Genomic DNA, 10,237 nt, shown 5'->3' with positions numbered 1-10,237 from the left:
AAGAATAGGCTATTTACAGAGCAAATGTTAATGTTGACTGCTTTAATCCAGCTTTAAGCGTGACAGGGCAGCTTGATGAATTTGGGTTTCCTTTCATAATCTCATGGAAACTTAAAGGAGTACTCATGTAACCTCCGTTTCAGCCAAGACAGATTAATTTGCTTTAAGCAAGTTGTTCCAAACATCAAAAACGTGCAAAGAGTTAGGAAAAAATGTCATTTATTTTATATGGTTTTTAAAAAATATTTCTAATTGTCTTGAAACCCCTCTGGGACAAATATTTTTAGCAATCTTCCTTTTTCTAAATGCAATTTCTCATTACGTCTAACTTGGTTAATCACTGCATGGTTATTGTTTTCTTTTTCAACTATTCCAACCCTATCTCATGAAAAATAGTGCGCCAAATAAAAACAAAAACTCGTGGTATTGATACGCAAAAACGGACTTTGGCGTGTATGTGCTACACATAGGATTAGGGTTGTGGGGTAGATGCATATCGTTTGTACGTGAAAACTGCGTATCATATGCACGCCAAAGTCAATTTTTGCGTATCAATACCACGAGTTTTTTATTTTTATTTGGCGTACTATTTATACGCATTTTCATGAGTCCGGGCTCACTATTTCAGTGCTAAGTAGGTTAAATGGAAGAGCTGAGGAGAGACTTGTGCCCTGTCTGGGAATGACAGAACTATACTTGGCTCATGCGGTCTAAAAATGCCACCTTCTGAACTGAAGTGATAATGTGAGCGCAGGCGTTTGCTTCTATTGGTGCTTTAGTCTGTCATTCGCCTTCTGTAGCCCCGAGGTTGGCTAATTACGCAGACACGTTGGGATAATCCCGGTTAGCAGAAGCTGATGTCAGATTGGTTTGGCTCACCACAAATCTCCTCTAGTTGAGGTAGGCAATGCAGGACTGGTTTGCAGTCACTACTGCAGAGAAAGTGGAGGGAGTGTCTGGCTGCTCTGGAATTTCCTTTCTGATGGGCTGTCAGTCCACCTGCTAACCTGCCTGTTTTACTAACCAAATGGAGCTGCCCTTGTGATCTGATCAATTCAATCTCCATCGCGACGTCTCCGCGCGCGCAGGGCCGAAGCATAACATTTTTGTCGGCGCGCTCTGCGATATGGGGACCGTGCTCTCTATATCCCCTATAGAAACTAAGGGGACCATTCTGAAAGATGGAGGAGACGAAGCCAACGGGAAAATAGAGAAAAGCCTCAAAAAGCAGTCAGTGGTCGTGTCCACGCTCACATTTAAGCGGCTAGTGACTGCATCAGGTAAGAAAAAAAGTGCCAAGAAAGTAAGTCCGAATCCTCTTCCCCTGCCAGCGAGCAGCGACAGTCAGGTCGAGCATCTGAATCAGGAGAACTCCAGGAAATCGCAACAGTCCGAGAAGAAAGCGAAAAATGGACCTCTCGCGGTGCCCATCCCCACGGTTCCTCCCCATCTGGACCAGGACCAGAATCAGGACCAGTTACCTGCAGCGGCGAAGCAACTGGTGTCGGTGCAGAAGCAGCCCAGCAGCCGGTCGCTGCTCTCGCCGAGGCGCGTGATCGTCCAGGCCTCCACCGGGGAGCTGCTCCGTTGTCTGGGCGAATTCCTGTGCAAACGATGCTGCAAAGTCAGAGAACTCACCTCAAACGAGGTTATCCTCTGGTTCCGAAACGTGGACAGGACTCTGCTGTTGCAGGGCTGGCAGGACCACGGGTTCATCACGCCAGCCAACCTCGTGTTCGTCTATCTGCTCGTTAGGGAAACCGTGACCGAGGATGTTGACAATCCACGTGAACTCCACGGGACCTTTCTGACTTGCCTCTATCTAGCGTATTCCTACATAGGGAACGAGATCTCGTACCCTCTCAAGCCCTTCATGGTCGACACCAATAAGGACGTGTTCTGGGACCGTTCGTTAGATGTCATCGATAAACTGAGCGGCAAGATGCTGCAGATTAACATGGATCCGCACTTTTTCACAGAGGTTTTCCAAGACTTAAAAAACGAAGGAGATTATAAGAAGGATGCAAGCGAACTGGATCGCTGAGTGTGGTCAGAATCTGAGCAGAGATCAATTACTTCTGATTGTATTGGACGTAATTGTAATCAGCTCTGCCTGAGTGACTGTTACGTTGCACCTTGAGCCGATTTATCAATTTAGTATTTATGAAACTATTGTGTTTGGCTTTGTTTTAACAGTATTAAGTAGCCCCGGTGAAGTGTTTTGTAATAGCCAACATGGCTTCACCGGTGTAGCTGCAGTTTTATGCATGTCGTATAGATTTGCATCTGTTGCTGTGATTCACAGTCATTCATAAAAAAGGGAAGTCACAACGTTTATTCTACATAATTGTCAGCCTCAACTGTCACTTCTAAGTTAGCTATCTGGGTCACTATCCTCCTGAGACCTAAAAAAAAGTTGTATATTTTGTTGCATTAGAATTGTTTGACATATAATTTAAGTGTTTGGTGTAGCCTAACAACACATAATATTCGTTTAGTTCCAAAAATGTATAGGCCTAGAGTTTATGTTATACTGTACTGGCCGCATTACTATTAAAAAGTTTGGAAGTTGCTATATCAAGTATTAAAAGGTACTTCATGGACAAATGACTGCATGGGTCTCAGGAGGATGATGCTCCATTTGAAGAGATGTGAATGGAACTATCCAAGGTGCTGACCTACTTGTGCTCATTTACTCTATTGACAGACGCCTGTCTCCAGCCATTCTGGATTTGAAACTTGAAAGTGTTTTCTCTTTACTGAGATGTTCTATGTGCCAATTCATGGGTGATCTTACTGTTTTGATTCACATTGGTTTGAGGAAAATGGGCAGATCTTGCTTGGGGTTTATTTTATACTTTGACATGATTCTTCAGTAGCTACTCTTTCTTGAATGAAATAAAACCCAGTCTGACTGGTTTTCTTGATAGATAATGCACAAGCTCATTAATGCACTGACCACGTGCCATTTTAACATCCATAACTTCAGCTGATCTTTGGGACAAGCCATCTATCCATTATCACTACAGTGTACAATAAAACTCCAAATCTCTTACATTTGCAGTCACTTGTTCTTACTTTAGCGGATGACTGAGCGAGTCTCGCAGAGTTGTGAATAAAACACTCGACGTGAATGATCTTCTAGTTCATTGGCCGGGATTTGCTGCAGTCTGTGAGAGGGGTTTCTCTGGGAAGACATGTGAACTGGGGCATCATCGCTCTAGTCTGTCGCTATAGTAACCGCAGGATCGCTCGTTCACACAGCACTGCGGAACCTCACGCGCTTTGTCTTCAAGCAGTGCGTGCCCACGTGCACACAAGAAATATACGTGAAGGAGGCTGTTTTGTGTCAAGTAGTTTTCAAGTAGGAAATTAGCTCGCAATCAACACATGTCCCAGTTTTGGAACTATTTTTAAAGCTTCTGTTGTAAGCAACATGCAGCCACCTCGTTCTACCCGATCTCATGAAAGTGCGTATAAATAGTACGCCAAATAAAAACGATAACTCGTGGTATTGATACGCAAAAATGGACTTTGGCGTGTATATGCTACGCGATGGGTAGGATTACGGTTGTGGGGTAGATGCGTATCATATGCACGCCAACAAATTTCTTATCATATGCACACCAAAACTGCGTATTATATGCACGCCAAACACGTGCGTATCGTATGTACGCCAAAGTCCATTTTTGCGTATCAATTTGAGACTAGTACTTTTTACACACACACAAAAAAAAAAGGTAAAAAGTTTTTTTCTTTTTTTTTTACTTCAATATTAAATATTTATGAAATTTGTTAGTAAATTTTCAGTGAAAATTGTTTTTACACCAATTAGTTTTTTCAACATATCTAAAAATACTTTGAAAACAACTTTACTCAGAAATTACTATTACACTATATTTCACAAATAAGTACAAAAAACAGCATGTGACATTGAATTAAACATAACATTTTGTAGTAGAAAGACTGAAATTGTATTGTATTGTCTTGTGAAACATACTCTGAATGTTTTATTTACAATATTGAAAAAAAAAAAATCAGACCGTTGTTAATTCTTCTTCTTGAAATTCCAAGTCTAATTCCAAAATTTCTTAATTAAATTTGAATAAAAAAATTCTCCATTCAGTTCTAAATGGTGGACAACTGATTCATAATATTTAAAAACAATATCACTGACACAAATATGTTCTGTCTGTTGAACGGCTGTGCCTTATTATCCTCAGTAAACAAGTGATTTCCTCTGAGATCCTAACCAAAGTGCCAAGCACAGGATTAGTTCTTTTTTTGTACTTGTTAAAATGGTTCCTTAATCTGTCAGGAGGCTTTCTTCAGTAGCTACTGTCAGCTTGACCTTATGACACTGTGCCCTGGCTATATATACTGTATATAAGAGGTCTTATCTAAGTCTTTCCACTAACTGATCCCAGATTAGTAGAAATAGGTTATATCACATTGGAAATCAAAGTGTCAATAATACTCTTTTGGCAGGTCAGTGAATAAACACCTTTCCTATGAGCATGTCAAGACAAGCCAGCACTCCTTTCCAAACAAACAACTTATTTATCTAAATGTTATACTTGTTTAATGAAGAATATACTTCTTTTGTTCTAAGGAATAGTTCAGCCAAAAATCTGTGTCAGAATTTACTCACCCTCTTATTTATTGATTTATTTAATAAACCAATATGAGTTTTTCTTTATGGAACAAAAAAGAAGAGATTTTGAAGAATGTTCATGCTGCTCTTTATCACCCAGTGAAAGCATACACTGTAAAAAAAAAAGTTGAGCCAACTTAAAATTGTAAGGCAACTAGCTTCAGCAGATTTTGAGTTTTCTCAACTTGTCATTTTAAGTTTATACAACAAAATTTTAGATTCTCCCACAAAACTAAGTTGAGCAAACTCAAAAATCTGCTGAAGCAGGTAAAAAAATTTTTTTTAAGTTCGCTCAACTTTTTTTTTTTACAGTGTATAAAAAAAAATAGAATAAAGTGCCATAAAATAGTCCATGATTCATGCAGGCTTGGAATGATATGAAGGTGAATGAATTATGACAGAAATCCATAAAAAGGCCCATTCGAGATATAGTTTTAAAAAAAATCATTCTAAATGTAAAAGATAGCAGAGTTCACAACCCAACTATAATAACAATAAAGGCATGGAAGAACAATAGTGTTGGAATCTCTTTTAATTTTGTTTTATATAGCTTATGAACCATAAAACAGACCAGAATTCACCCTGCTTTAAAGAACTCAAGCATTTAAAGCGACAGACTCGGTGCATGCTTATAATAATCAGAATGTAATCATTGGCTGGTGTGGATGCTAATATAGTTATTGTTACAGCTACATTTGTTTACATTTATCGCTCAAGTTGTACACATCCCTTAAAACAGAAAACAGATTTAAAAATGCCATTTATAATAAAGAATTTTCATTTTTTAAGCATTCAGTATTAAATAATTAGCCACAGATGTGATTACACTTTTATTTTTTATTTTTTTCCCAGTTTCTCTGAGGGCGAGCGAGGTGGAGGATGCTGACTATATATAGAGAGGGAGTGGGCGCTCCGTGACTGACTTGAATGGATGATACATTCAGTGCCACCCACTGGCTGGGAGTTAGTCACTGGATCACACAGACAGATTCAAAGCAGTACTGCTCATTAAGGTTTCTCTAGGGGCTACCAGCCAACACTCCTCTCCTGTCACAGAGGGTTGTGTTTACCAGAAACGATTATTTCAGCAGCTTTTTAGGGGGCTAATAACCATTACCAATCCTGAATTAGATTGATTGCTCTTCAGCTTCCTTTAATGATAGCATTTATCCTTGACCCAACATGACCAGCAAGTGGCACCATGCTTGTAAACGCAAACTACTAAAGCATGCCTTAAAACATTACCAGTTAGTTTATAAGGAAGGGATAAAGTATAAAGTATTTTAACATGTTTGATTTTATACGCTTGTTTAGGGCAGAAGAGATTGGAAATGTTTTCCTCCCACCTGTGTGTTATGCAAAAGCCGCTGCACTGGACTTAGCACAGATGATGTCCAGATTAACTCTTGTACATTCACCTACTCAATGACACCCTAGAGCTCAGGAGAGCTTATTATAAGAGTGATTTATCTTAGTGAGCACTGAGGAGACCCACGGAGGGTAGACCTTATATATAGATTAGATGCTCTTTGTTGTTACTGTTTAGATTTAGCTCAAATAAAAAGGTCACTATTTTTAAGTAATATTATCAACAATACATTCACTCTACTGTATTCGGGTGTTTACATGTAAGCAGATTATAGGTCATAGAAAGTTAAAACCACATTAAGAACATTTTCTATTATATTTTTGATAATGCACAGATGTGTATTGATTATTTTGGAGAAGAAAATAATTATGTAATTTCAGTACAGGTGAGGCCAGGGCTTGTTGTCACAACAAAGTGTTTCATAATTGTCTTGCTCTTTAAATTTAGAATAAAAGCTTAAAATAGATAGGCAGGTTCTGTTGTGACAACTTGCCCCATATAGCGTAAGTACTGTTGGAGCATATTCTGTTAAATGGGCTGTGTCTTTCCTCCTGGGCAATAATGGAGGAAAAGTTCAAAAGTTCAAAACCAAGTGTTTAAGATGTGTCTACACAAAAACCAACTTTCAAAAATAAAGCGAGCATAAGAAATATTTAAAAGTGTGACGATTAAGCAAAACTTATCGAGGCTCCTTGATTTTTTGTTATTTATCTCATATACAAATATTGTTTTGACTGAATGAAAGTCCACCATGTCTGTGCAGGCACCTTCTCTAAGCTGGAGTCTGTTGGCCAGACTAGAGCCGGATTTAAAATAGGTCCAGTGTGTCAGTGCAAACAAACCCTGCCATAAATGGCGGACCCCAGAAGAGCTGCTATTGACATGCAGATCACACTGATGGGACTTATGGGTCTCCTCACAATACACAGCAATGCTGGAGAAATTCCTCATCTATGACATCAAATGAGCTACCAGCCAATTAAACAAGGAAGCCGTTTGCCACAAAGTAGGAAATGCATTGCCATTTGGATCTTAGTCTTGATACGTTACAGGAAAAGGTCTGGATTTCTTTCTTATTTCCCCTGTTTGTACCTTTTAGTTTTCTGATAAATGAAGCTGAAAGGATGTCCTATGACGCTGTCTCTCTCATAGTTGAGGTTATGGTCGAATATAGGTACATGGCGCCCTCTTGTGTCCAGATTGTGTCATTCTAAAACGAAGAGCGCGCACACGCACGCGCACACGCACAGACGCCGCGTTTTTCTATTTTGATGGAGAAGGGAGACTTTCCACTTTTTTATGCGATATTTTCCTTCCCCTATATTTTATTGACCCTCTTTCTTTTTCTCTATTTATAATGCCTATGAGGACATTTAGTTTAATATAGGCTATGTATTATTTAACTGTATATACTTAATAAATATTGATTAATTTGTATATATACTTGTGTTGCCCCTTGCAACATTGGACAACATTTTTTTTTTTTTTTTTTAAATAAAATGTGTATTTTTATTACTAAAATGTACCTTATTAATGATAAACATTATGGAATTTTTATGGAATGTATTAGCATATATATATATATATATATATATATAAACAAACAGTATATACACACACGTGGTCAGAATTGTTGGTACCTTTGGTAAATATGCTCAAAAAAGGCTCTGAAAATAAACCTGCATTATTAATCCTTTTGATATTTTATTTTACATTTTTAAAACTAGTTAATTGATTATTCCTGGTTTAGTTTCATTGATTTATCCCCTGCACCTGTGTTTGTAATTATCCTGTGTACTTAAGTTCCTGTCTGTTCAGTTCTGTTTTGTCGGGTCTACTCGTTATGTTCCCTGTGTTTCTTTGATTTCTTTTCAAGCCTTCATGTTGGATTAATCCCTGTGTTTCGTCATTAAAGACAGTTAAGTTATTTCATGCCTCCTGCGTTCTCCTTGCTTCCTCGTTATGTGACACTTTCATTGAACTAAAACAATTGAAAATGGGGGAAAATCTCATTATGAAGTGATTTTTCTCAAATACACGTTGGACACAATTATTGATACCCCAAGAAATTCTTATGAGTAAAATATCTCTAAAGTATATTCCCATTAGTATTCACAATTATGAGCACTCCAGGGTGATTATGAACATGAAAGTATCCAGCCATGGCTTCCTGTTTCACAGAAATATAAATAGGAGGACAAACAAAGACCAAATTCCCTTAATCATCCAAAATAATATATTTCTGATGTGCAGCAAAAGATAATTGAGCTTCGCAAATTAGTGAAGTGGCTTTAAGAAAAGAGGTAGAGCAGTGAAAATTCTCATTTCCACCATCAGGGCAATAATTAAGAATTTCCAATCAACATAAAATGTTATGAAACTGCCTGTTTGTGAGGGTTTCAAGAACAATTCTCCTCGCTCATCCAAAAACATACTCCAGCATATTCAGTTATCAGACACACTGAACTTCAAATGGGACTGGCTTCTATGGTCAGATCAAACTAAAAAATGAGCTTTTTAGCAGCAAACACTCAAGATGGGTTTGGAGAACACAGGGATAAAAAGTACACTGATAAAAATGATTTTGTGGTGAAGTAAATACTACAGAAAAACAAAAGTAGTTTCTACATTAAATAATTTAGTTCAGGCAAGAATTTAAATAAAAGAGTAAATTCAATATTAGTACTCAATTTAAGCTTGTAGAATTTAAAGTTTGAACTTATAAGTATATTTTACTTGGAATTGTTTGTTATTTTTACAAATATCGTTTAAGTAAATATCAACGTCATGATCCCGTTGTTCCCATCATGCACTTGGACATGAATAATTCATAAGGTAATTTTTTTTTTGCTGTTTTCGAGATGTATTTACACTGTTTTATGGTTTCTTTTGTTGTTAGGATAAGTAACTTGCTGTTTTGTGACATCTGGAGTTCATTTTTTACTCAAAATGGCCCATTCATGCTTAAACACTATTCACTGATTGTCACCGTCATTGTGTATCATGTGCCAAGTATTCAGGTCTCTGTGTTCATTCAATTTATAACTATATTGAGTCAACATATTACCTTAAAATGAATAATGAGCAGTCTACTTGCTTACATGCGTGCTTTTAACTTAACCACATGCTTTATAGGCTTTTTTTTTTTTTTCAGTGCTATGTTGTTTGAGTAAAGTTTACAAACTTTAGTGAAATGTACTTGAGTATTGTAGGGTAAACTTAAAATAATTAAGTAGAAATTACTCATCAAACTCTACCTGGTCACGTTAAATTTACTTATTTCCTTTACTAATTTGAGATAACTTAGTTAAATAGATTTTACTCAATTCCTTATTTAAATTTTACTTAAAAAATATTCGTGCAAAAACTTGCAAAAGAAAAATTAAGTAAATTTAACTTCTTATTTTTTTTCAGTGTACCCCATGTGTATAATGTTGTGGGGCTATATTTCTGCTGGAGGTCCTGGGCATCTTGTTTAGACGCATGGCATCATGGATTCTATCAAATACCAACAGATAAAAAATCAATAAGTGACTGACTCTGTTAGAAATCTTATAATGGGCCATGTTTGGATCTTCCAACCGTACAATAATCCAAACACAAACCTCAACAACAACACAAAGATGGGTCACTGAGCACAAAACCAAGCTTCTGCTGGCCGTTCCAGTCCAATTGTGTCCAATGTGTATAAGAGAAAATATATGATATGAAATAAATTATATTTCCCCCCATTTTAAATTCTTATTCTCCAATGAAAGGTTAGATTTTTATAAATAAAAGATCAAAAGGATTAACAATGCAGATTAATGCAGATTCATTTTCACAGCCTTCTTTGATCATATTTACCAAGGGTGCCAACAATTCTGACCGTGTGTGTGCGCGCGCGTTTTTGTGACAAATGAGGACATCAATTTGTATAATGACAGGTATTACAAGGAGAAGGTGACTTTTCAGGACATCACCCCATGTCCCCACTTTTCAAAACGCTTATAAATCACACAGAATGGAGTGTATTGAAAATCTGAAATAGCAGAAAGTCTCCTGTAAGGGGTAGGTTTAGGTGTAGGACAATAACACATACAGTTTGTACAGTATAAAAACCATTACGCGCGCGTGTGTGTGTGTGTGTGTGTGTGTGTGTGTGTGTGTGTGTGTGTGTATGTATGTATGTATATATATATATATATATATATATATATATATATATATATATA

General features: G+C 37.2%; 1 protein-coding gene across 1 annotated transcript; it reads left to right on the top strand.

Moving 5' to 3' along the window:
- The first annotated feature begins 274 nt into the window (after positions 1 to 274).
- On the top strand, positions 275 to 3,036 carry cdk5r2b (cyclin dependent kinase 5, regulatory subunit 2b (p39)). Its single transcript, XM_058787607.1, has one exon. It carries the CDS (start codon positions 1,127 to 1,129, stop codon positions 2,042 to 2,044), a length of 918 nt encoding a protein of 305 aa, XP_058643590.1. The 5' UTR covers positions 275 to 1,126; the 3' UTR covers positions 2,045 to 3,036.
- Positions 3,037 to 10,237: the final 7,201 nt, after the last annotated feature.

This window comes from Onychostoma macrolepis, chromosome 09, assembly GCF_012432095.1.
Source record: "Onychostoma macrolepis isolate SWU-2019 chromosome 09, ASM1243209v1, whole genome shotgun sequence".
In the NCBI taxonomy this organism is placed as follows: domain Eukaryota; kingdom Metazoa; phylum Chordata; class Actinopteri; order Cypriniformes; family Cyprinidae; genus Onychostoma; species Onychostoma macrolepis.
This window is presented reverse-complemented; position numbering and strand designations above follow the sequence as displayed.